Source organism: Cnephaeus nilssonii, assembly GCF_951640355.1.
Source record: "Cnephaeus nilssonii genome assembly, chromosome: 16".
Lineage (NCBI taxonomy): Eukaryota > Metazoa > Chordata > Mammalia > Chiroptera > Vespertilionidae > Cnephaeus > Cnephaeus nilssonii.
Window position 1 is genome coordinate 52,344,984 of NC_137087.1, and position 27,336 is coordinate 52,372,319.

At 48.4% G+C, this 27,336-nt stretch overlaps 1 protein-coding gene across 1 annotated transcript in view; it reads left to right on the forward strand.

Annotated features, from left to right (window-relative positions):
- Nucleotides 1-3,349: 3,349 nt before the first annotated feature.
- The window catches only part of TCF7L2 (transcription factor 7 like 2), a 197,608-nt gene continuing 173,621 nt past the window's right edge, over nucleotides 3,350-27,336 (forward strand). Inside the window, 4 exon segments of the mRNA XM_079793814.1 lie at nucleotides 3,350-4,092; nucleotides 4,385-4,481; nucleotides 4,484-4,779; nucleotides 16,927-16,995. Coding sequence (XP_079649940.1) covers nucleotides 3,904-4,092; nucleotides 4,385-4,481; nucleotides 4,484-4,779; nucleotides 16,927-16,995 — 651 coding nt within the window. The 5' untranslated portion in view covers nucleotides 3,350-3,903.

Sequence of the window (27,336 nt, forward strand, 5' to 3'; positions counted from 1 at the left end):
AAGCTGCGGATGAGGAGTCAGAGAAGAAAGGGAGACTGAGGGACAGTCTGCCTGGAGTTCAGGCCCTGGGCTGACTCCTGCACAGCCTCCAAGGAGGAGGCCACAGCCTCTCCCCCGATGTGTATACACCAAGATGGCAAAATCCCTTAATTCGAGTTCAAGTCAGAACTGGTCTAGTGTCCTCCCTGCTTTCAGAATCCCTGCTATAGACCAGGAGTCATCAATATCTAGAGAGAGAAGTTGGTTTAAATTAGGAAAGAAGTGTCCGAGTTGCCTCAGCCTGGACACACGGCAATTATTCTTTAAAAGTTTACACCAAATCTATAAATTACATGTCCATTTTGTGGGCCCAACTTGACTTTTTAGTTTAAAAAAATATGTGACCTTGCTTTCTGCCAATTGCAGTTCCATGCCCAACTCCTTCCCTCACCCCCATCCTGACATCACCCTTTAGGAGACTCTGGGGTTACTGACTGTCTGAGAGCCTGCTGGTCTTCCCAAGCCTTTTTATGGCACGAGGCAAGGAAATTAAATGTGGCACATGTGCTATCATGAAATAACTTTTAATTGCTTGATTAAATCAGAGATTTAAAGAAAGAAAGATTCAAGGGTTTCCTTCGAATGAGAAATATAAGGATATGCCAAAATGTATGAGGCTACTGATCATCAGAAGAAAGCCATTATATTTACATATGATAAAAATGCAGGTCAGGACATTAAAAACAATAAGTACACTCTTTAACATTTCCAGTCAGTATATTTATGAGCTTTTATTATCCAGGTAGTCCTCTATAAAGGATATAGAAGACCTCATTATCCCACTAAATTCAGATCGGGGTTAGATGAAAAAACAAAATACCACCACACAGGAGAAAGAAATTGCCATAAAATTGAGTTACTATAAATGTGTCCCAGTTAAAGTAAATAAGCCCTTAAACCGGGCCTTAGGAAAGTCTAGGCTGCACACAGACTTAGGCACACTCAGTATACAGGTGACAATTAGCAAAGTGTGAAAAGCTACCGGTCATTCGCTAGATGTATAAACCTACAGGCAACCAAGTGAAAAGACCTAAAAAAAGGAAACTGTTAAATCCATTTGTACATGGATTTAACAGTGAAGCATTTCATTCTTCATGTTTTTACTTGGTGTCTTGAAATAATCCCCTTTCTGTCTCCACACTCCCTCTTAGAAACTGTGCCCGCCTTATTTATTTATGAAGTCTGAAGGTTAGTCCTACCTGCTGAGACTAATTAGTCCTGTGCTTTGTACCCTATTCAATCCTGCCTGATTAAATGTACACATTTGTTCTACTTCTCTTCAGGCTTCTTCTCACTCTACTTCTGATTTTCTGATTAATATTAAAGTTGGGAGTTACAGTGATTCTAGTCCTCCCCCCTCCCCTTCCCCCCACCACGTTTTTATTTTGCCTGCATCTTACTGTTCAGTGTGCAAATGTGGTTGTGAATTTTTTCCATTGCAGGGGAACGCACGGGCCTTGTCAATCTTGGTATCATTATTTGTAGTAGTCTTCTTTCTGAGACCTTTAGCTTATAAAACAGTTTTGCTGAAATCCCAAACTCTCTAAATATTACATGGAAAATCTGCTTTTCTTTTGGAAATCTTAGGTGCTGATGGGCTGGCTGAAAGGCAGGTGAGATTTTTATTTTTATTTATTGATTTCAGAGAGGAAGGAAGAAGAGAGAGATAGAAACATCAATGATGAGAATCATTGATCAGCTGCCTTCTGCATGCCCCCCACTGGGGATCAAGCCTGTAACTTGGGCATATGCCCTTCCTTGACCGGAATCGAACCTGGGACCCTTAAGTCCGCAGGCCGATGCTCTATCCACTGAGCCAAACCAGCCACGGCGAGATTTTTATTTATTTATTTATTTATATATTTTTTAGGGATGGGTGGGATAATTTAATGCATCATGGACTCTAGACCAACACTATTTCTAACAATTTGCTAATTCCTACTGATTTCTTCTTCTCCCCCCGCCCCCATTCTTTTTGTCCCCTTTCCCTGTTGGAGTTTCCGGCCCACTTCTCATTGGATATTTGCAAGAAAATGAGTGTTCTTGCTCCATCACCCAGGAACACTGCTTTGGGAGCCTGGCTGTTCCCCCTTTAACATAATTCTGTTCCCATTTTGTAGCAAATCAATCTGCTTCCCAGGAGAGTGCCTAAAAGTCAACAAATGCCTGCTTCAAACCCCAGGTTTTCCATCTCCTCCCTGAGGTCTTCCAGCATCAACTTGGTTAGCAATTTCCTGCCAGAGCCATCTACATCTTGATTATTTGGGCAGTCTTTCCGGGATTTCATTTCAGACCCCCTTGGAGGAAGACTCCAGCACCTCTGATCCCAGGGCTTGGTGAACTTTCAGTTTTATTTTCCCTGGTGGTGTCAACGCCCAAACTTTTCACCTCCAAAGTCAGAAAGGACTTTGAATCCTAGCTCATTTCCTACCAACTCCGACGTCAGTTAAACACACACACACACACACACACACACACACACACACACCCAACACTACATTAAAATCATGTATTTTTTTTCCTTAAAGATATTTTTTAATGTCCCTAACAAACACTACAGTATTGGATTATTTTTTGGATAAAAAGTCATCTTGGCATATTTGTCCAAGTGAGACAACATTTAATGAACTGATTCACTGTTAATAAACAAAAAGGGGGGGGAGACCTCGTGGGTTAATAGTTTTCTTTCACTGCAATGACCAGGAACTCTGCCCAGCCCTCCACTTCCCCAAGCCCGCCGAAAGTGGAGGGTTGGATCTTTCTTTTTGGCCACTTCGGCTACATCCTGCCCCAGGGTGGCTGATTTCACTGCGGGATTAACCCCTGAGCACCCCTCACCCCCACCCCGTGCACCCCTTTCCTTACCATACTCTCCTCCTTTCCCCTCTCTGGAAGACTTTTATTTCTAGCATTTCTAAACTGCACAGTTTCTGGGCCTCTCCCCATCCCCGCCCCCCAAGTGGGCTTTCCTTCCGCCTTCCTGGGCTCGGATTCCTGACTTGGTCGCCACCCCCTTCCCCTCCTCTCCCACTCCGCATTGTCTTTCCGAGGCCACCCCCTACCCGGAGCGAGTCCCCGTCCCCCTCGCCCAGGCTCCCGGGGTCGCACCCTCCGCGCGGGCCTCTTCCCCCTGCACACGCACTCCTCCCTCCCCCTCTCCGCCCCCGCCCCGCTCCTCCTCCTCCTCCCTCTCCCGGCGCCCGAAAGGATCATTGTTGGCCGCCCCCGCCCCGCCCACCCCGGCTGTTTATTTATGCACACGTCACCGGGGCGGCCCCGCCCCCCGGCATCTCATTAAGCGAGTGTGTTCCTCTCGCCCTGTCAATAATCTCCGCTCCCAGACTACTCCGTTCCTCCGGATTTCGATCCCCTTTTTCTATCTGTCAATCAGCGCCGCCTTTGAACTGAAAAGCTCTCAGTCTAACTTCAACTCACTCAAATTCGAGCGGCACGAGCTCCTCCTGTATCTTCGGCTTCCCCCCCCTTTGCGCTTTATATCTGACTTCTTCTTGTTGTTGTTGGTGTGTGTGTGTGTTTTTTTACCCCCCCTTTTTTTATTTATTATTTTTTTGCACATTGATCGGATCCTTGGGAACGAGAGAAAAAAGAAACCCAAACTCACGCGTGCAGAAGATCTCTCCCCCCCCTTCCCCTCCCCTCCTCCCTCTTTCCCCTCCCCAGGAGAAAAAGACCCCAAAGCTGAAAAAAAAAAGTTCACCTTGGACTCGTCTTTTTCTTGCAGTATTTTTTTTTTTTTGGAGGGGGGAACGAAACTTTTTGGGGGTATTTTTTTTTTTTTTTTTTTTTTTGCTTTTCTTCCTCCTTCATTTTTCTTCCAAAATTGCTGCTGGTGGGTGAAAAAAAATGCCGCAGCTGAACGGCGGTGGAGGAGATGACCTAGGCGCCAACGACGAACTGATTTCCTTCAAAGACGAGGGCGAGCAGGAGGAGAAGAGCTCGGAAAACTCCTCGGCAGAGAGGGATTTAGCCGATGTCAAGTCGTCGCTAGTCAATGAATCAGAAACGAATCAAAACAGCTCTTCCGATTCCGAGGTAGGAAAAGCCCCTCGGGCTGGTGGGGTTTTCAGTCTTATTTCCTGGGTTTGGCAAATGTGGCTTCCAGGGGAGAAATCGGGGCCGGGGGCGGCGGCGGGGCGCCGCGGGGCCGGGCGGGCGGGCGGCGGGTGCGTGCCGTGCCACCATTGCGAAAACTTGTAACCCCGATTTTCTCTCCCCCCCCCGAACCCCCCCACCCCGCTGCTTCTTTCTCTCTTCCCCCCTTCTCCCCCCTTCGGCGTGGCGTTTGCCCCTCGCCCTCCCCACCTCCATCCATCCCTCCGGGAAGGCGGAAAGACGGCCTCCGCCTCGCTCCGAAAGTTTCCGAGATAAATCCCGGGAAAGTTTGGAAGAAGGTGAGTACGCCCCGCGCGCCCCGCAGCCGCCCCCCGGGCCCGCCGCCCCGCGCGCCCGGGGGCCCGCGCCCCGCTCGGCCCGGCTCTGCGCCGGCCCGGCCGGGGCGCCCGGCCTCCGGGGCCGCGCTCTAAAAAGTTTCTCCCCGCTCTCTCCCGCTCCGCGCGGCCGCCGCCGCCGTCCCCTCGCCGCCCCGCCATGTTAGCGGCCAAGAGGCAAGATGGAGGGCTCTTTAAGGGGCCACCGTATCCCGGCTACCCCTTCATCATGATCCCCGACCTGACGAGCCCCTACCTCCCCAACGGATCGCTCTCGCCCACCGCCCGAACCGTAAGTGCCTCCGCGCCCGGCCCCCGCCCGCTGCCCGCCCGCCCGGCCCCCGCATGCGGCCTCTCCCCTGCCCCCTCCTTCCCCTCCCCTCCCTCCCTCCCTCTCTCCCCTCCCCCCTCCCCGCCTCCTCCCCTCCCCGCCTCCCCTCCCCCGCCCGTGGCCCAGGCCGCCCGAAACTCTCCAAACTTTTCTGCCTTTTGTGGACTGGATTTGTTTGCACTTCGCCATGTTCTTGCTTTCAGTTTGCTGCCTCGTGATGTTGGGGAGACCTTTCTGTCCGAGCAGGGCTTTGTTGGGGAGGGAAAAATCAGAAGTTTTTTTTTTTTTTTTTTTGCGCTCTGATGGCCCCCTCCCCCTTCGGTGGTGTTTGTTTCTTCACCCTGGGAAGATGACTGTGTGGCTCTTTCTTTCTCTCTCTCTCTCTCTCTCTCTCTCTCTCTCCCTCTCTCTTCTGTGGCGTCTTGGGCTTTCCCCGGTTAACCCCTTGGCTGCCGCTGCCGGGGACCCAGGGACTGGGCTGCGCCCGACGCGCGGGGTAGAGGGGATTGTCCTCCAGGTGTTGGACCTGAAAGCGAGCGAGCGCGCGCGCGGAGCCCGAGGCCGTGGCGAAGCGCCTGGGCTTTCTCTCTCGGCCGGTTATTTGTTTAGCTTTCTAGTGTCGATCGCCGGCTCTTAGCCCTCCTCCCCCTTTGCCCTGGAAGGTCATGCTTGCCAGACTGGTCCCGCTGCAAACTTGGGGCCTCTGGGCTTGCTCTCGTTTGGCCACCCCGCAGGGCCGCGAGCGCCCTGGGCGCCTGGGCGGGCTCGGCTTCCCCGGCGCTCTGGCCGCGGGCTCCCCCCCGGCCTGCGCGGGGTGGGGAAGGCCCCTGTGGCCGGGGTTCTGGGTTTGTGGGCAGCCGGGATGGCCTCCTCCGAGCGGACTTGATGTATTTCTAGGGAATTTTTGGTGCCTTGGAGCTTAGAGCGGGGTCTGCGCTTGCCAGCTCAGTGAGCCCTAGGGAAGGGGAGGCAGACGCCAGGGTACGCGGGCCCAAGGTGCAAAGGGGAAGCCAAGGGCGCCTCTCCTTCAGGGGAGTGGACTGCTGATCGTGGGCCTCCCAACTTTGGAGGCCCTGGAGCGGCTCGGGGTGCTAGGCTCCTGGCCGCTTCCCGTAGGCTGCGTTGCCCACCGCTGACATTTGTTAATAAGGCTCACCCCCTTCCCGGACTGGCCTATGCCCCCTGCCCTTGCCCTGAACTCCCTCCCCCCCTCCGCTTAAAAAGCCTGGATTGAAAAATCTCTAGCCGCAGTCTGTAGCCATTTGTGCCGGGTGTTCCCGGAATTGTCATTTGCACCTTCTCTGGTTTGGGTCCCCCCCACCCCCCCTTATTTACACACACGCTACTTTTGTTTTTTCTTTTTCGGTAACTGGAGATAGCTGTTTGAAATAATGCAGCCACTGTTGAACAGGCATGGGTTCGATGCTAATGACCCTAGGGCTTGCCGGACGGGAGTCGATCAGATCTACAAGTGTTTTTAAGCATTAAAATATTAACTATCAGGTTTGACTTGTTTCTTGGGCCCTGGCAAAAATGGTAAGGGCATGCTAGACCGGTCATTTTTTTATGGCTAGGAAAGAGAAATAATTATTCCCCCTCCCCTGCGCTCAGGCTTCTGCATGCCTGGGAAGCTGGGAGAGCCGCTCCGCCGACCTCCTCCTGCAGGGCCAGCGCTTGCAGGCTGCAGGGACCCGGCTGTGGGGGGGGGAGCACAGCCCGGCTTGGTTGTATTTTTCTTGGGAGCTCGAGGGCAAGAGCTTTCTGCTCCGAATCGGATGGTTTGTGTACTCACTCACCCGACCAAGCAACATTCCAAAGTAACCATGAGAATGTCTTCCTGTCCTCCCCTCCCCCTCCCAGGGTATTATTTTAAAATCCACTTGGCCATCCGAAAGGCCATCTGAATATTGAGCTTGGGTGGCGGTCTTGCTGGCTTTCTTGACTCTTTGCAAAAACTCCCCAGTCTGTGCCGGCTGGCCGTGTCGCCATCCCATCTCCGACCACTTGAGCAGTGGTGTTGTGCTGTAATTAGGAAACAGGGAAATCGTTGGAGGCAAAGAAACGATTCCCTGGTGCGAAAGGGAAGGCTGCGGACCCCCGGTCCCCTTTGTGGGCATTATAGGAATAGACGGAGCCTCGTTCTTTTAATTGTGGACCTAGCGGGTGGCCTTGTGCTGTGACATCAGATGGAGTCTGAGGAGACATTTCTGAACTCAGTAGGCAGTTTTCCGTATTTGCATGTCAAACACCAACGGACATCTTTTTGTGTGCACTGCCCCTTCCGCCTTCCTGTCTGTTACCTGGGTTAGATTTTTGCGCTCCAAAATTGAAGTTTTAGTTATTTAGGCCGGTTAGCAGAGCAATGGAAATGAGGACGAGAGGCTGTTGTGTGTCACTCCTGACGTCTTCCATCGGAGGGGCCAGCTTGCAATTCCAGATTTGATACAGCTGCCGGAGGAATCTATAGGCAAGACAGCCGTCTTTTCATGCCTATCTGAAATGCTTAGTGCTTCATAGAGGGTGTTTGGGAGGGCAAGGTGTAAAGACAAATTAGCTGTATGCTTAGTTCAGACCCGACCCTCCTTGGTGGTGGTGTTTTTGCTACATTTTCTGTTGCCTCTCAGGTACCTGTAAAGCAGCTGCATCCTTTAAAAAGCCAACTCTTTCGATCCCTGATTTCTGCTTTTCTATTTAAGAATGTAAAGAATTAAGGAGTATCATTGAGTCGACTTATGATGAATACCACATTATCTCAAGAATAACGCTTTAATGGCTGAAGACGCCATAAAGCTTGATAGTGATAATTTTATTTTAAAACGACAAAGGTTTCTGCATAACATTAGTTTAGTCTTTGATACAGTAATGGGAACGGCTTTTTAAAAGACAGATTTGAAGACAAAAACACAGTAAGGAGAGAGGTCTAGTTAGGTAGATGGGAAGTGATAGGGCTGCAAATATTAGAATTGTGGTAACATTTGTATGTTAAAGATAAGACTGCTGTTACCATATTAAAGTTGATAGGAAAAAAGTAGTGTTGCGTTTCTTTTTCCCCCCTGCCAAGCCAGAAGTGGGAATATGGTGTGGTCGAAATTCTAGTTAGGTTTGAAATTGCTTTTTGATTGTTAAGACTTCTTGCATCTTTTATCCGAAGTTATTTGCTTTTCCACTGAGCTGTTTGCTACTAGTTTGCACAAATAAATAAGCAGCATCTTGAATTCATTTTTGAACTTGGAATCGGGCATTTAAAGGAAGCCAAGAGGGGCCTCTTCGCTGGGGTTGCATGTAGCCAGGCAACTTCTCTTTCTGCCTGGTGAAAAATGGATGTTTTCTCCTCATCCAAACAACGTAATCCTTTCTAATACAAAAGAGCCAGACCCGGGAGTGTGAAGGGTTAATGGTGGTCCTTCCCTGTTGTCCTCCCACCCCCCACCTGCACCCCTTTTGTTTTGACAACACTTTTCAAAGTGTGACATTCCAAGCCCCCTACATAACAATGTAATATTACTGTAATTACACAGGTCATTACATTTTAAATAGAGAACAATAAAATGCTTATCACCCTGAAAAAGAACAGGTGGTCTTGCCCTTCTTTGGTATGTATGCTAATTGTTTTTCATCTCCTTCCGAAATATTTATGGGGAACATGTTTAGGTTTCAATCTGACTGCCACAGGATTAATTCTGTGCTAATCTTTATAGGTTGGGGTTTAATGTCTGCAGTATGGATTATGGGTTCAACACTCACCCAGTAAGTCATATTTTAATGATTATAAATTTAATATGCCAGCGCCTTGCCGTTGGTTGAATTTAAAGCTTTCTGAAACCCCAGAAACAAACTATGAAGCAGCCGGGAGCCTAAAGTGCTTCTTTGGAAGAAGTGATTTTGGAAACTTTTGACAGCTCGAGGGAAGTAGCTTTCACTGATGCCCTCTATCTGATTGGGGAAAGATTTAGAGGCAGACAAATCCCCGTTCCTCCCGAGGAGTTTTGCACGTTGATGTGAATTTTACTGATGCGGATTTCACTTGGAGTCCCCGCTGGAAGCTGGTCAGCTTTCTCTGTTTCTTAGCAAGCTGTGAAAAAGTTCCAGGAAGGTGTCCGCGTGGTGGCAGATCAAGAAGGCTGTCCTGGGAGCGGCGCAAAAAATACTTGCGTTAGAAAAACTCGCATTTTAATAGTTGCACCAGAGGCTGTGCCTTTAAAGGGGACAGTCCACGTCTCTCCAGGTTTTGCATGCCCCTCTCCATCCCATGAGGTGCCTGTGTGCCTGCAAAACGTGCCTGGAGTTCTGGGCTGGGAAATCCTGGTGCCCCTTTCCTCGCACAGGCACCCCGGGCCAACCAGGAGGAGGTACCTAAGACGATTTCACATTTTGTCAAGATGCTTCACCAGAGGGGCCCCCGAGTCACATTAAAAATGCACTGGGGAGAAAGGACAGCTGCAAATTTTTGGGCGGACGCGTGTTTCTGGACCGTGACTAAAACTCCCGGGGACCTTTCCCCCAGCTGTCTGGAAGTTATGTGGAAGTTGGTTTATTGGCAGTTAAGTATGAGACAACCTGGATTTAGCAAAGGGCTCTCTCTTGCACAGGAAGTAGATGACATTATATTGGGGGAAGGGATGAGACTGCAGGCCAGGAGTGATTTACTTTTTTTTTTTTTTTTAAACCATAGACTTGTCAAATAAATAAGCACTTTCCAAGGAAGTAGGTTGTAAGCTTTTTAGTCTTGGTAAGTGGAATTAGATAATATCTTGAACCGCATTTATAACTGTTTAGAGGTGACACAGTACAGAAGTTTTGAAAAGCCGGGGGGTGGGGGGCGTCAATCAGATTCTGGAGGCTTTTATTTTCCCAGGGGGGTGTGATGTGGGGGGGGGGGTCCGAGTTTCTTCTGGGAGTGAGTATTGGCCAACCGTGTAAGTAAATCTTCAGCTCTGACTTATAATTGAGCACATTTGTGAAGGAAATGGTTAATTTTACAACCAAAGGCAAACTTGCACCTCGACAGGTCTGCTGAAAGAAATGTGCCCCAGTCCTTTGCTGGCAAGCGCCACCGGGTCATAAATCCACAGGCTTTATTTACAGCCCATAACACTTATGAATGTTAAGATATTTGACGCCACGTTGGCCTTATAATATTCAAGGTCCGCAGACATTGGCAGTAGCTCAGATTTCTCTCACTAATTATAAGCAATGAGATGGGGGGGGGGCGGCGAGGGAAAGCCCATCGCAAATGCTGCCCTCCCCCCTCCTGTGACCCCCACCCCTGCAATCTGAGCTGACTGGGGCCGACACCCCCTCCTTTGGCAGCTGACTTGTAGTTTTCCTCTAGGCTATTGTTATACACGTCTATACAGCGCACTTTCAGGCATGGGCATTCAGTGGGGGGCTCTGCACAAATGCCTTTTTCGAAAGCAAAGTTGCTCTCGGTGTTTGCATCTTTTTCCTTCTGGGTTCTCCCTTTTTCTTTTCTTCCTTCTTTTTTTTTTTAAAGTCTATGTTGCCGATATAGTGCATATTTCCCAGAATACTTACAGAAACCGGATAGGGGAGACTGCTCTGTAATTTATATGATGTTCCACTGAGCTGGAAGGGAAAATACACACATTGCATAGGGCACTGGTTAACCCGAGGGTTTGAAAAAATAAAAAAGAGGGAGAGGAGAGTCACCTTAAGGACATTAATAGATGAGCAGAAACAGTCCAGGTTTATGTTGGGGATGGGAAGGAAAGCCTGGCATTTGGGAAAGGTACACAGCAATGTCGCCCAGGGAGGCAGAATAGATGCTGGACTAAGATTAGAAAAGTAGAAGGGGATGGGGCACAGATTTGGGCTTGGGGAATGAGTGGCTGGGAGGAAACGGGGTTGGAAGTTCCTTAGGAGATGGGGGAGGGCCATGGGGGAGGGGTGCTTGCTGTTTAAAACCAGATCCGCTTGCTCAGCTGAGACGGGTTCCAGTCCACTCCTCACCCAAAGTGAGGATCTGGCAGCAGATAGGTTTCATATCAGTTATTGTGTGGTGATCTGGGGGTGGGGCATTTGTGGTCCAAACCCCGGTGTGAGGCCTCCAAGGCCAATCGTTTTGCTGATTTTAATTTGTTTTTTAAAAGTGGGCTAGTATGTGTGTGTGTTGCAAGCTGACCGACCACATGCTAAAGGGGCATGGGGTTCTGAGGTGCGTGGGAAACGGTAGAGGGAGGGCTGTGGGTTCCATCATTTCTGGCCGGATCCTTCTCTCCAGCCAACCCCAACTTAAAGACCCAGGCTGAAAGGTTTTATTTTCTAATCAATGGAATGCAGAAACTTACTAGCCCTCAGGGACAGATATGCATCCCTTAACAGCTCATTACAAAGATGGGGCTGTGGGATCTTTGAACGGGTTATCAGTCCTGGTGTTCCTACGTTTTCCCAGGATAGCTTTTCCTTCCTTAGGCACATCTGATTTCTGGCTGGTAATTCAGCCCGTTATACTTTATTCTTTTTTTTTTTTTTTTCCCCTGTGGTGAAGTAGCCCCAAACGGTTTGGTCCACAGGGGGAAGGAATGGGTATTAGTGGGATCAGCCCCGAAGGAGTTAAAATTGCTCACTAAAGTTTGGCATCATGAAAATAAATTTGAGGCCTGGTAGGCATTAGCAGGGCACAGCACATTTACAGAGCTTAATTAGTACGCACTGTAATTGTTCATGGCCTGCCAGAAGAAGTAATGTTCAGGAAAAGTGGAGTCCTTCTCTTGCAGTCTCCAGTTTGAAACCGATAAATCACTTGCATATTTGTGTAGTGATTCAAATGGAGCTAAGACCTCTCCCATCCCAACATGTGGTAAATTGTAAAGTCAATGAATTGCAGATGTAGGCTGCAGTGAGATTCTCCCAAGAAAATGCAGAATGAATGGGAAAGAAGTGATGCTATAAATATTTACTGAGAAGATAACTAGGTTCCTGCGTGCTGGGCCAATTATGATGTACTAAATATATTAGTAAAATGCTTAAAAAAATCGGGAGGGTTTGTGTGGGTCTTGGGGTGGGGTTGGTTTGTTTTAGAAAGTGAAAGAAAAGGCACTATGTTACTGTCCTGTCAGTTTTCTGAAGCCTGAATCACAGTGGCCTATCCAGGGAAGGACACAGGAACCCCGCATTAATGCAAATTAATTCGTTATGAGTTGCAGCACTGTGACTGCTAAGTGGAGTAATGATGGGGGGCATCATTGAGAGGGTGTTAGTGAAGCTAGCAACTTTCAGGGAATGCTGTGTGAGGGACATGGCTCAGCCCTGGAGCCTGGGTGCTTTGGGGCTAGAAACGTGTTCAGAAAAGTTGATACACTTTCTATCTCCCCCCTCCAGCCTCCAAGCATTAAGAACTCTGTTTTAATGTGTAAAGAAAACCACCTAGTTTTTCTCAGAAATCAACCCAGAAAAGCCGATCACCATCCCCAAAGTTCAACTTCATTTCTTTTTTCTTTCTTTCTTTTTTTATTTTGCAAGAGATTGCAGCACAGAGTGGAAAAAAACAGCGAATGTGTAGCATCCCCCCATAGACCTATAGATGTAACTTTCTTGAAGCAATTTTTTCCCTTTTTTTTTTTCTTCTTACAGGATTTTGGTCTCAGGCAATGTTGCAAGTCAATACTTCTTTCCCCCAATGTGAGTAGGTGGATGTGTGTGGAAGCTGTAAAAGTTAATGATCGCTCTCTGACTCATAGCTGATGGTTTCAGGTTGAGGAAAAAGAAAAGAGAAAAAAAAATTAATGAGGGTAAATAGACATTTGGTGGAACACGGAGACAGTGGGAGAGGTTGTTCTTCTGTCTGAGGCCTGCGTTTTGTTGCAGCAGGATTTCTGGAGAATGCCAGGAAGTGGAAAGGGGGTGCCTTTGTTTAGGTTGTTGTTTTAGGATGGAGTAAGTGTTCAGTGGCTGGATCCTTGCAGGAATGCTGAAGCCCACGTACCTACCAGTCAGAGCTGGTTTTGCCCCTCCCCAAGGGGAAGTCAGAGGCCCCCTGGACACTTTTTAAAAGGGCAGGCAGGAGCCCAAAGTCCTGGCCAGAAGTCTGCTTCCCACTAAATGTAAGAGGCTCCCCACAGAGGGGTGCTGTTCCTGTCCTGAAAATGACTGATGATGTAAGAAAAAGCCTTGGGTGTTATTACTATTATCATTATTTTTAAAAACTCTGTCTTTTAAGCTTAATGGCATGGAAATTAAACTTCAAGTGGCTGGTGTTGGTAGCTACCAGGTAAAAAGGAAGGAAAGTGGACCAAAATACCCCCAAAACCAAAACCTTGCAGGAAATCTGGATTTATTATTATTTTTTTAATAAAATAGAAAGTCAGGTGATTCATGAAGCTGAACATAAAGCAAATGCCCCACCTCTTCCCCATTTAGTGGAATGAACAGGCATCAGAAAGGAATCTTCGCCACATTGGAAGTTTATCTGGAGCTGGGAAAACCAACGTAGGGTTTTGATTGTTTTTAGTCACCTTTGAGGATGAGATCTCCCTGGTTGTAAAGCCCATTTCCTCTCCTCCTGTCTTAGGATCGCTGACGGCTTGAATCCCAGACATCACATTTAGGGCCAGTAGTGGTGATTAGGAATAAACTGAGAGAGAAATGAAGAGATGCTAATAAGGGGAGCAGTTAACTGTAAGATGTTGGTTTTCCAGTTGCTGGCAAATCGTGCCCTCCCCCCCCCTCCCCCCGGTGCTGGGCACAGCCACCTCTTCCTGGTGCTTCCTCAGGACCGGTGAGGGCCAGGTCACCCTCGGGTGTGAGAATGGGTGGGTGGGCTTGGCCGCTGGAAACAAACACACACAGGAAGGGAAGGTCTACTTTGTTGAGAGTTTCACAGGAAGGAATTAATTGGGAAGTAGCTTGGCGTTCTCATTTGGTGACACCCCTGGGAGGGAGGCACCCCGTCGAGGGCCTGTTGCATGCCCAGGGTACCACAGCCACAGTTGCTGCGAGCGGAAGTGACGTCAGTGCTGCAGGTGACCCACAGCAGGGCAGTCCCAAGAGTCGAGGATTATGGGAACCTGGTTCTTAAACTCAGATGAGCCTTGGATATGCCTTAGAGAGCCCTGTGTTTTGTCCTGGGTCTTGCAACCTCCCCATCTCTTCCCAAAAAAGCAGAGAGCCAACCATCTCTTGTTCTCTCCCGCCTTAGAGCTTTTTACAGAGATATAAATGCAGGGGTGTTGCAGTTTAGAATGCCAAGGTTTTACAGGGTTCTTGTATTTTATCTTTGTCCTAAAAAGCTAGACCATAACGAACAAGGCATCTGTGTGTTTTACAGGGAAGGAAAAAGCAGTTTGGAATGGGTTTTAGAAGGGGGGCTATTGGGGAAAAGGGAGGGTGGAAGCCCAAAGGAGAACCAAGAAAATGGTTAAGGCTTCGTCACTGTAGCTGGAGGACGCGGAGCTCGAAATCCCTCCAACACTGGTTACTGGCTGGGAGGGAATACTGCAGGGAGCTTGTGCTGGGGGTATTGATGAGCTGGTCGAGGTTATACTGTGTGTCTGGACACCTGAGGAGGGAAGTGACATTGCTCGGGGGTGCTAGGATGGTGTGCGTGTGCAGGTTAAATTAACTTTGTCCTCCCAGAGTCGCCAGGACCCGCAGCTGCACCTTTCCTGTTTTAATTGCAGCTTTCTCTCTGGGTTGCATTGTTGTTTGGGTGGCGGTGAACGCCAGGATTAAGCCTGGAACCCGACAAGTGAGAATTGAATTTGGATTAGCCACAGTTTCATTAATGTATTCGTAGGGCTGTGATTATATGAAATTTTGTTTCCACGACCCTGGACTTGGTTATCAGATGTCCATTCAGTTTTAATTGACAATATAAGATTCCCGTGGTTAGCCTGCGTACAGATTGCCGAGGGGCTCCGCGGGGTCTGTGGGAAGCAAAGCTTGGACAAATTTCCATTAAACTCTGAACCAGGCCGGTGGAAAAGAGGAGAAGAAAACCCGCTGCAAAGGGGGACACGTTGTTAGTGTTGCCTTCTCTCCTTAGAAGGAGAACACCCCCTCCCCGACCAGAGCTGCTCTCTAGCCAAGAATTCCAAACTCGCAGAGCAACCTGTCTCGTGCACAAAAGTTGTTTTAACAAAAGTTGTTTTAACACGACGCAGCATTGTCACAGTAATTAGTGCAATCTCCGCTTACTGACTGGCAGTTTTCACAAAAAAGGGTGGGGAGCAGAGAGGGGGGATGGGGGGGGCGGGGGGAAGGGTGCAAATTCATCGTTCTTTTGCAGCAATCCACTTTGGATGACCTGCTTGTGAGTCTGTGTGGGGGCTGTGTGCGTTGGGGGGCATATCTTCACTTGCTCAGCATTCATCCCTGGCTTTTTCGGGGAGTGTGGTTCATTCCTCTGCCTTGACAGGTGAGAAAATGCTTTTGTTGGGCCCACCTTTCTTGTGCCCCCTTTGAACTTTGAGTAATATTGTGTTTCTGGGGCAGGCAGACTCTTAATATATCCAGGCAATATTTTTTGTTTATTTGTGACAGATAAAATGCTCTCAGAACCAAAAATGGGAATTTAACAGCCTTATGTCATGGGCAATACAGCTTTAGACTGTTGCTTAAAATGTGATTGCTACGGTGTCGTGTTTATTTTGAGTTGGTTCAGAAGTTCTTAAGTGAAACCCCCTTTCTGTCCCCCCCCCTCCTTCTGTTATTTATGGACTGAATAATATTTTTTTGGCAGGGAGGACTATATAAACTAATAGGGTCTAAAACCCTTGCAGGCGAGGTTACCTGTGGCTATACAGAGTGTTCTGATAATGGTAATAGTAATAGAGTCGTAGCAGTGGTAGCGATAGTATGTTGTAATCACACCGATCCCGGTTTGGAAACACCACTAGGCCTATCGCTGCGAGGGGGATGGGCAGCAATTTCTTAGGACCATCTGACTCTTCACCGTTTGTGTGTAAATGGCAAATGGAAATGCATTTTCAGATAGTGTTGCGATTCTTTAGAGATTGTTGTAGTGTTTATAAAGGAAATCAGATGGTGTTTGTTTTTCCCGATTGGTAGGATTCCAAGATTAACAGGTCCTGTTTGGGAAAGGAAGAATGTGGTGAGGAATCTTGGTATTCCTTTCTCTTTGGGGATGCACACTTTGATGGGGAAACAGTAGAGTTTCCGAGGGAAAGACTCAGGAGAGATGTCCGGACTTTCCTGTGTAGGGTCTAGGTCAGTGGTCGGCAAACTCATTAGTCAACAGAGCCAAATATCAACGGTACAACGATTGGAATTTCTTTTGAGAGCCAAATTTTTTAACCTTAAACTTCTTCTAACGCCACTTCTTCAAAATAGGCTCGCCCAGGCCGTGGTATTTTGTGGAAGAACCACACTCAAGGGGCCAAAGAGCCGCATGTGGCTCGCGAGCCGCAGTTTGCCGACCACGGGTCTAGGTGAACATCACTCCCGGGCCACCAAGTGGTCTTTCTTCAGAAAACTTGGTGGCTGTTGGACAGTGGTTGGCTCCCTCTCTGGGGAAGCGTGGATACCTAGAGTGCGGGCTCTCCGGAGCCTCCTGGGCCACACATAGCTTAGTCATTGTGAAAGAATGTACGAGGCCTGGGGTGGCCCCTGAATTCTGCCCGACACATTTGTTTTCCCCAAAATAGACTCGAGTTGGCAAGGAGTTGGAGCCCAGGCATTAGCACCATGGGGGGCTTGTCTACCTGTGGCCGTCTTGTGGCTTCTCAGAACCCTTTCTCTCCCACGCTCTGCCTGTGGCCTACGTGTTGCAATTCTGCTGACCTGTGCAGCACAGTCAGTTTTCCTGCAGCACCCTGCTCAGCACACTGGCTTCTTATGTCTAAGTGGGCGTCCTTCCCTTCCCTTTTCATGTTACTGATTCTCACTCCTGGCCCCCTCCCCCACTTCCTTTTTGCTGATTGAATAGGGCTTTTTAAAAAAATTTTTAATTTACCTTAGATTATGATGATCATCTTATCCATAGCAACAAATAAAGTACACGGGTCCCGATTGAATGCCAATGCTGCAGTTCAATGTAGGCAGGTTTGTCTGCTATTCATAAACTGCTTAAGATGTTTCCTTGTAGTTTGTGACATAAGCAGAACGCTTTGATTTGGTTTCTTTCTACAGCTCCATTTTCAGTCCGGGAATACACATTACTCTGCGTACAAAACGATTGAACACCAGATTGCAATTCAGGTAGGACATGCAACAGATCCTGAAGCTTGAATTGTCTATGTGTAGGTCTCTTGTGTCTTTTATTCTCTACTCCTTCCCTCAGCCTAGATGATGTGATGATGATGATGATGATGATGATGATGATGGCAATGACGATGATGGTGATGGTGGTGATGATGGTGGTGGTGATGATGGTGGTGGTGATGACGATGGTGGTGATGGCGGCGGCGGCGGTGGTGGTGGTGGTTGATTGGGGGAGGTAGGAAGTAAAGAATAAACAAGAGCAGAAGATGTGCTGCTGAAATGATTTAAAGATATGGGAAGAAAGAGAAGCCTGTGTTTTTTTGTGTGAAGAGTCTCTTGTTCAGGCATAATGGGCACACAGACCCCAGCTTGGCTACTGTTTTTTGCTTAGGGAGGGGTCTTAAACTGGGAGTAAAAAGAGGCGACAGAAAGTGGCCAGGAAGAGTGAAGGGGGGAGACGGGAGAGGAGGCTGTGTGACAGCCAGAGAGTTGTTTCCGGTGGATCAAAATCATGTTAAGTGGTGCTAAGAATATCACTTTTGACCTGATTGTCCTGAAATGTTGATTTCTCCCGGGCCTGTTGATATATGACACTAACAGTGCTGGAAGGGAAAGGCGACAGATCCCAGCTTCTGATGAGTGTCCTGTTTCCTGCTCACGTAGAGTTCCATTCTCTTAAATCCAAAGGCTAAACAAATCATGAACTAATATAGACTCCGAGCTGAACGGATGCCAGCAGAAGGCGGTTGTGGAGCGAGAGCAGACTAATACGATTTTCGTCTGTCTGTCTGGCCTGGCCTGGCTGTGCCAGGATGGATGGGCCTCCTGGTGTAACTGATGGGGCTGAACCTCCTTGAGTCTTCTGGTTTAACCCTTTGAAGGAGGCTTTGACACTGACCGTGGAGGTGTGCAAGTCTGGCCCTGGGGCCTCCTCTTCTCAGAAGTCGATGTCGGTGGGTTGAATGATGTGTTTGTCCCAGCATTCCCTGCCTTGTAGTTACCTTGCCCATAACCTGGGTGTGGGCAGGTGGTCTCCTGGAACTCCAGCCGCATGGCATCTGTGTGTCTCTGCTGCTGCACAGCTGCATCTTCCTGGGTAAGACTTTCAAGGAGCCATTTGCCCCCGGTAACCTGTGCACCACTCCGCCAGGGAAAACTATGACTCCGCAGGCATTTTTATTGGGTGGATCCCTAATATTTTTGTACCCATTTCAAGGTGACAGTAACTTACTTTAAAAATATTTCTGTTACTTGTGAAGTCGTGCTGGCTGATCTGTGTGTGTATTTGAGGGGAAAGGGTGACCTTGGTTCTACCCTCCCACCCCCCAGATATTTTCGGGACTGGTGGTGTCTTCAGCTGGGCCTCCACTTGTTCTTGCTGGCACACGTCCGGTGGGCCCTTGTCCCTCTTGATGAATGGCGCAGTGAGTCTTGCTCCCAGAAACTGGTTGTAGACTCGGGGTTTGGTTAGAGGACGTGCCCAAACCCGGACTCCCCGTGAATGGAGGGCTGACCAGTGTCCCGCCCGGGGCCTACGACATCTCGGGGAGCGCTGGAAAAGCCTGTTGCCCGGGGTGTGGGAATTGTTGAGGCTGAATAGCGTAGTGATCCCTATCTCGGTGTGGAAAGGCTGGCTGGGGCCATGGCACTGGGAGACCAGCCGAGACCAGACCAGCTGTTGTGTCTTTACACCCTGCTGAAGCGGCCCTTGTTAGGCCGGGCAGCTCTGTCTTTGCTGCAAACCACCTGGCACGGCGCGGGCCCTGGGAAGCCCTTTCTCAGGAGGAAGATGGAGTAAATTACAGAGCTCATTGTTTGGAGGACTGAAACCATCACTATTCCTCCATGAACAGGTAGTATTGTTCTGCCCTGCTTCTGTTTGCCGAGGCTGGATGCCCATGTGGGCAAACAGAGGGACGTTTTATCAGAGGCCCAGCACCGCGCGCTCTCAGTGTTCCTCCCCCCTCGCCGGACCAGGACCAGGCCACGCCAAATGGCAGCTAGCTGTAATTCTAGTTGGATCATCAAAGGATAAATGGCCAAAAAAAAAAAAAAAAGAGACAAAAGAAGCAAAGGGCAAAAAGGAGGAAACCTCAGACACACAAAAATGGTTCCCAAGGCCCATGGCGGCTCAGCCACGAGGTGGGGTGGGAGGAGAGGGTGGCATTGCGTTGGTGAGCAGGAGAGCAGCCGTGTCCCCTGTGCTCTGGTCTCCAGGATAAGGCTTAAATGCAACGTCTGATGGTCAGGGCCGAATTTTCTTTCCTGGAAACATAAACCGGTTTAGCCTTAATAAATACTGTATTTCAGTAGGAGCTGAGCTTGTTGCTCTCCTAAGCTATCTCCTAAAATAACCTCGAGTAGTATGATACCGTGTATCACATGAGATCCATCCCCCTCCCCCTAGCCATCCCTCCTGCAGTCTCAGGGCTTGGCCAAGTTCACCGTTTATATGAATGGACGCTGAGTGATTCTGTAGACACGTCATGTTCTTGTCAAAGGTATGGACACAATATCCATGGCTGTGTTGGCATCTTCCCCCACTTTTGACAACCTCCTGAGTCCTCTCAGTTTTGAAAAGACAAAAGTAACAAAGATGATTCTCTCTAAAAGGTTAGCACAAATATATATGGAATGGAAATTGAAAAGCCTTTTTTTAGACGTCATTTGACTGTTGACTTTTTAAAAGTTTTATTGAAGTGCAGTACTCAGATCTTTCATGGAGAGGTGGATGAACTTTTACCCACATCACTATAGGATAGAATGGGTTTGGGATACTTCTTCTGTAAGGGGCCACATAGTAAGTATTTTAGGCTTCGTGGGCCATGCGATCTCTATGGCAACTACTCAGCCCTGCCAGTGTGACGAGAACGCACCCAAAAATAGTACCTGAAGGCATAGCTGTGACTGTGTCCCCATGAAACTTTATAAAATCAGACAGTGGCTGGATGTGGCTCAGGGACTGTCGTTTGCCTTTCCTGGTAAAGAATATTAGCAACTTCCCAGAAGTCTCTTCTCTTCCCAGTCATCCTTCCTGGACCTCCAGTAAAAATTCCCACCAAGGAGTAATTCTAGCTATCATCATGGATGAGTTTTGCCTCTTAGAAATGGAGCTGTGCAGAATCTACTGTCTCATGTCTGGCCCCACTCAGCATCGTGCCTGTGAGTGTTAACCCCGTTACTGTGTAACTTGCTTTTTTTTTTTTTTACGGCTGCATAGCATTCCATGTCGGAATAGGGCACATTGCATGTAGTTTTTCTGCGTTGTTGGGTATTTGCTTCCAATTTCTGCTGTTAGGCTTAAGCTCCTCGTCACAGTCTCCCCACACCTGTTCGTACACAGGGGTCGACTGGGAGAGGCGTAGGGCAGTGTGTGTGCTTAGCTTCACATTGACCTTTCGACAGAGACTTCAACACTGGATTTCAAGTGTTATCATGGAGATGCTCTGCAGGGCGGTTGTTAGGTATGTGAGTGGTATTTATGAGGAGGAGCAGTAAGATAAGGCTCCTTTGCCCAGAGTCCAGTACAGGCCCCTGCTCGTAGTGGTTTGGCCCCTGCCTCAGCTCCTAGGAGCTCCTCCCACCGTCTCCGTTCACCTGGGGGAGGTTTTGCAGGTTGCAGGGCAGAGGTGGGCCCACACTGCAGATGGCTCCGAGAAAGGGCCGGCGGGTGATTGGGATCCATGTTTAGGCACCTCTGCTCCTCCCTGAAGAGAGCTCTCCCAACACTCTTCCACTCATCATTATTCCAACCCCAAGGGCAGGGTTGTACGCAAGGTCAAGACCCACAGATGTTTGTTTCCCTTGGTTTTCAGCAGAAGGGCTACTGCAGGACCAATTAAGCCTTTGTTTTAAGAGTATTTTGGCCGAAGGTGGATGTTTTAACACCAAGTCAGATGTGATTTAGGAAAAAAAATCCTCGGCACGCAGGAAAAACAAACCAAGTAGACCTTTCTTGGTTGTTTTTCTTTTAAGATGTGAAGTGGCTTGTGTGTGTGTGTGTGTGTGTGTGTTTGTGTGTGAGTATGCTGCACGCACATGCTAGTGTGCGCGCAAAGACAACTAGGAGATGATCCAGAAGAAATGGACCATTTTATTTGTTTGGACAGCTGAGCGGTGGAGACCTTGCTGTGGGTGTTGTCTTCCCTCTTGTCCGCAGGCTTGCAAGCTCCCTTCTGAGCTGGACCAAGGCATCCCCCTCCTGCTTGGTCTCCGAACTCCTCTGCCGTGATTCAGGAGGGCCTGAGGGCCCTCCTCCAGGGCCTGGGTGCTTTGGGGAGCCCGGGAGAGGAGGATAGAACTGGAGAGCGTCCTGGCCCCCTTTTGGCCCCTCATTCCTGGGTGTGAACTTGACGTGTAGTCTTGTCTGTGTCTTAAGATTCCCAAGGTGCTTTGGCTTGGAGTCCATCTTTTTGACCTAGTAGACCCTTGGCGCTTGTGGTGAAAGTGTCCAGAGATGAGGAGCAGTGGGTGTGAGCAGGATGTGTGTGAGCGCTCCTGGCTTTACAGCAGTTCGCGTTTCTGGTGCAGGGTCTTGTGTTCTAAGCACATCCCCACACGTTCCCCGGCCTTTTAGATCTCACGAGGATTTGCTCTCTCATGTGAGGAGCAAATTGAGGCTAAGTGGGAGAACTCCCAGACGCAGATTCAGTTCTTGGTATAATCACTCCTCACTTTTCCTTTAGACCCATGGCCACGCCGATCTGTGAGGTTTCATCTCCATTTTCCACAAAGGATGAAGTGTGTGTGTGTGTGTGTGTGACAGAGAGATGTCATTTCACTAGAGTAGTTGGACAAAGCCCATGGATGCCAATGGACTAATTCGAAAGGTTCATTCACTTGTTACAGTGTTTGTTGCTTTAGTCTAATTATCTAATTTAAGTCCGAACCTCAGAATGCTCTTTCATTCAAAAATATTTATTGTGCATCTACTGTGTGCCTGGGGAATTCATCAATGAGCAAAACAGACACAAGTCGCTTGCTATCTCCCAGTGATGTTTTAAATATGGATTCTAAGCTCCCCACTCCCCTGGGTCTGATGGAGGAGTGGGTTTTGGGTGCCGTCAGGAGGTTGCATTTTTAATCAGGGTTCTGATTTTCAGCCTAGGGAAATTTGAGACTTGCTGCCCTACAGTCTCCTGAAATCTATCAATTAGTCGTTTATTGGATGCTCAGTCATTTTCACTTGCTGAATAAACATTGAGGGCTGGCCAATACCTGATGGGGATAACTTTTTCTCATTGAGAAACTAGAGTCCCCGTAGGTTCCCATGAGCTTTTGAGGCCTTTCCTTCTCCACTGGCACGTGAAGAGAGCCAGACGCTTTTGCAAGGCTCCGGAAGAGGCCTCCCGGTGTTTATGGAGAGGAGCTTGGACAACAATGTGCCTGGCCTTCGGGGTCAGAGGCAGTAACAATGGTTGATAGTAATAGCAGCTTTTGCTTATTGAATTCTCCCTATGCACTCACTGGCTGTTAAGTGCTATATGTGAATTATTTATTGATTCTTTATAATAACATGGAAGGAAACTCAAAAGGTGTCATTACACTTTTATCATCATTATGCCACTTTGTATTCCATCTAGGAAACAGAGGCACAGATACTCAAGGTGTTTTGCCTGCGATCAAGGAATTAGGAATCAAACCCCCGTAGTCAGACGGAGGAGAGACTATGCCTTACAGCCTCATGCTGACTACTGTGTGCTCAAAATGATGAGTGAGAGGACCCAGGGTTTCCTAAAGCAGTGGCCACCAACCAGCTCGCTGGGCTGTGTGCACAGGAATCACCTGGAGTTGCTAAAAGTGAGAGAATCTGGGTTTCACTCCTTGGCGAGTCCCATTCAATGGACTAGGGCAGTGTTTCATAAACCTGAGCAAGCGTCGCCGGGAGGGCGCCTGGAGGGTTCCTTAAGTTAGAGATTGTGGCCCCACCCCCAGAGTTTCAGGTTCTGTAGGTTGTAGGTCTGGGGTGGGTCCTGACATTGGCAGCCTAAACAAGTTTTCTTTGACGTTGATGTCCCTTATCTGGCGACAGCATGTGAGAACCGCTAGACTAGGTAGGGCTGCACATTACAATCCCGTGGAGAGCATGAAAACCAGTGCCTAGGCCCAGGCTCCGCCCCCGCCCACCTGGGTTGGGATGGGGGTGGGGGGGTGGGGACTGGACATCCTTCATTCTAAAAAGCTTTCCAGGTGATTTTACTGTGCATAGGAGTGAAGAGCAGTGGTCTAGTGCAGTGGTCGGCAAACTCATTAGTCAACAAAGCCAAATATCAACAGTACAACGATTGAAATTTCTTTTGAGAGCCAAATTTTTTAAACTTAAACTTCTTCAAAATAGACTCGCCCAGGCCGTGGTATTTTGTGGAAGAGCCACACACAAGGGGCCAAAGAGCCGCATGTGGCTCGCGAGCCGCAGTTTGCCGACCACGGGGCTAGGGGATCTTGGCCTTTGGCCCCCTCTTTGGATGAATGTGATGCACCGAGTCCCCTTAGAGAAGAACGGTTGTCAAGTCCTTTGTTTGCTTGTTTTAGCTTGACTGTCTCTCCTTGGGGGGAAAAGTGGTTATGTTCTGAGTTCTAAAGGATGTCTGCTCAATGGCAGGAGCCTCTAGTTTGAGAAGGTTGCATTACCAGGTGAGCAGTGATGCTCACTGTTCCCTGAGTGAGTATCCGTGAGAGAAGGTGGGCATCTGCTGTCACACCCAGGGGACTACGGAGCCTGAAGCCCAGGCCAGGCAGCCTACTGCTGCTCACGTGGCCAGGTCACGCTACAATGCCGATTTGGGTGTAGTAGTGGCAGGATGGGGCCTGAGATTCTGCATTTCTAACACTTCCCCGGGGTGCTGATGCTGCCAAGAGATAGAGCAAAGGCCGAGTCCATTTTAAAAAACACACATTGATTTCAGAGAGGAAGGGAGAGGAAGAGAAACATCAATGATGAGAGAGAATCATTGATGGGCTGCCTCCTGCACTCCCCCTACTGGGGATTGAGTCCACAACCCAGGCATGTGCCCTGATGGGGAATCAAGCCGTGACCTCCTGGTTCATAGGTCGGCGCTCACCCACGGAGCCACAGCGGCCAGGCTCAAGTCCATTTTGAAAGGCACGGAAACTGAGCTGCAAAGAGGCGAGTTGGTTTGTCTGAGGTCTCCCAGCTCGGTGGAAACACGGCCAAGACTAGAATCCAGGAGTCCGACTTGGCTTTCTGTCTGCCTTTCAAAGGAGAAGTTATCATCTTGTCTACTAAGCCCATAGGAGTTGCATTACATTGGCCAGATAAAAGAAAGCAATCTGGTTTTGCTGTTTTAACTTCTATCATTGTTTTAACGTATATCTGTTCTAATTGTGTTTGTATGAGTTGAGATATTTGCATCTGTTCCTTCTCCACCATGTGAAGGCACGTGGGGCCCAGCCTGCGTGGTTTGTGAGAGGGCTGGTGGGGAGGCAGAGAATGTCTGGTGGTCCTGACTAGACACCCGGAAAGAATGAAAACAACTGTTCTGTCAGCCACATGTGTCCCCCTTATGGCCCACTGCGAGTGCTGGAGAGGCCTGACCTGGGGCAGTCAGCTGGGGTATTTGATTTTTAAAAATGTATTTTTATTGATTTTAGAGAGGAAGGGAGAGGGAGAGAGAGAGAGAGAGAGACATCAATGATGAGAGGGGATAATTGATTGGCTGCCTCCTGCACGCCCCCTACTGGGGGTCGAGCCCGCAATTGGCCAGAATCGAACCCGGGACCTTTCAGACTGCAGGCTGACACTCTATCCACTGTGCCAAACCGGCTGGGGCTGCGGGTATTTTCTTTGTAGCTCTGCTTTATAAGTTACACTTGATCACATTTATTTCTTCTGGAGTCGCTGAGGATCATGGGGCCATTTAGCTAAGCACAGAACTTTCTGACTGAGTCGGTTGTGGCTGATGTTGGCAGGCTCATCAAGCTTAGCACTTAATTTGTTTCTGGACCTGGGTTTGGTTGCATGATATCAACTCCTGATCAACCAGATAAGTGGTTGCAAATTGTTTTTCTAATGGTTTACCTTGAAATCCCAGCAAACTCTTCAATTACACAGAAATGATAGCTGGCCATCATTTTTTCCTTTTTCTTAAAAAAAAAGTATTTTTATTGATTAGAGAGGAAGGGAGAGGGAGAGAGAGATAGACACATCAATGATCAGAATCATTGGTCGGCGGCCTCCTGCACGCCCCCTCCTGGGGATCAAGCCCACAAACAACGCATGTGTCTTTGACTGGAATGGAACCTGGGACCCTTTAGTCCGCAGTCCATCCACTGAGCCGAACCAGCTAGGGCAGCCACCATTATTTCTGAGGGTTCCACCAAAACCACTGGTTCTGGCAGTGTGTTTTTAATATTTAAAGAATAATAGATTGAAATAGAAAAAAATGTATAAAGCTTAAAAGTAGGTACCTGTACTATTCAGGGGCAGGCAAAAGTAGGTTCACAGTTGTGAATATGGGACACGGGATTCTTGTATTTGTTATTAATTACTGAATTATTTGTATTACAACTGTAAACTTAACGTTTGCCCACGACTGGATATCTCTATCTTTAACATGTTATAAAAAAGGAACATGAGTGTCAAACAAACATTTGTGGACTCTCTGAGGCATCTTCCCAGAATCCTTGGTTTAGTAAAGTATATACAGCTAGAGAAACACCTGGTTCTGCCGGATGCGCCTAGGCTGGAAATGGGCATGTCTTCGCCTAGGAGTGGGGTCTGGATGAGAACGGATGGCTCAGTGCAGCGTGTCTCAGCCTCAGTGTTATTGGCAGTATGGGCTGGATGATTTTTTTTAAAAAAATATATTTTATTGATTTTTTACAGAGAGGAAGGGAGAGGGATAGAGAGTTAGAAACATCAATGAGAGAGAAACATTGATCAGTTGCCTCCTGCACACCCCCCACTGGGGATGTGCCCACAACCAAGGTACATGCCCTTGACTGGAATCGAACCTGGGACCCTTCAGTCCGCAGGCGGACGCTCTATCCACTGAGCCAAACCGGTTAGGGGAGGGCTGGATGATTCTTGGTTGCACAGGGGACCGTCCCGTGCACTGTAGAATGTTTATCCTGTCCATGACACTAGCACCCAACAAAAATGTGACCACCAAGAATGTCCGCTGAGGGCCCACATTGGCCCTGGTTGAGAACAGCTGGCTTAGCACAGCCATTTAAAGTGTGTGCCTTGCCGTGGAGGCTGTAGTACATCACCTTTGCATTTTATTGATTGATTGGTTTATTTATTTTCAAATATATTTTTATTGATTTCAGAGAGGAAGGGAGAGGGAGAGAGCTAGAAACATCAATGATGAGAGCGCATCATTGATCAGCTGCCTCCTACACGCCCCCTACTGGGGATCGAGTCCACAACCGAGGCATGTGCCCTTGGCTGGAATTGAACCTGGGACCCTTCAGTCCACAGGCTGACGACCCTCTATCCATTGAGCCAAATCAGCTAGGGTTACCTTTGCATTTTAAAGGGACAGGTACAAGAGGAAGCGGGGGGTTCAGCTTGGCTTCTGGAGCCAGATAACCTGGGTTTGGGTCCCAGTTCTGCCACGCCTCAGTTTCCTGATCTTATAAAACGGGCTGATCGTAGTACCTGTTCCCAGAAGGGGGTTGGGAGTTTAAATGAGGTGGTATGTCATGAGGTGGGCAGTGCAGTGGCACACACAGGGTGCTTGATAAATAAATGCAAGCCCCTGCTTTCACCCTGGAGCACTGTGGGAAGAACCTGCTCGCAGATTTAGAAGATGCCTTATCCCGACATGCATTGTATATTTTTTATTTCCTGTCAAGAACATCACAGATGATAAATTTGATAACCTGGACCATCTTTGCTGGCATAACAAAGATTTATGACTCCTGTTGGTTGCTGTTTGCATTTCTCTCATGTCACTTAAAAAAATTCTGCCTTGTCCTTGCAACATTTGACTAGAATATAAGCTCTTCTGAGATTGTATTTTACTCATCTTTTATATAGCACTGTGTAGGAATGCCTAGGACACAGTAGGTGCACAACCAGGGGCGTGAGTGTGTTTACATAATATACACTGTGGGCAGAAATGGGAACAGTGTATAAGTGAGATGGAGTTGGGTGTTTATTAGAGGTGGCTTTTGCATTTTTCTCATAATAGCCCCTTTCATAACATGAGAGGCCAATAATAATAATAATAGTAATAATAATAATACTTTTTTTTTGGTGTTCAACCAAATACTTTGAGATAGACCTTCAGTCCCTTTGTTAACTTGATGTTCTTTCCCAGATATGTCCTGTTTTAATTTCGGCTCACCTTCAGTGTGTGAATTTGCACCTTG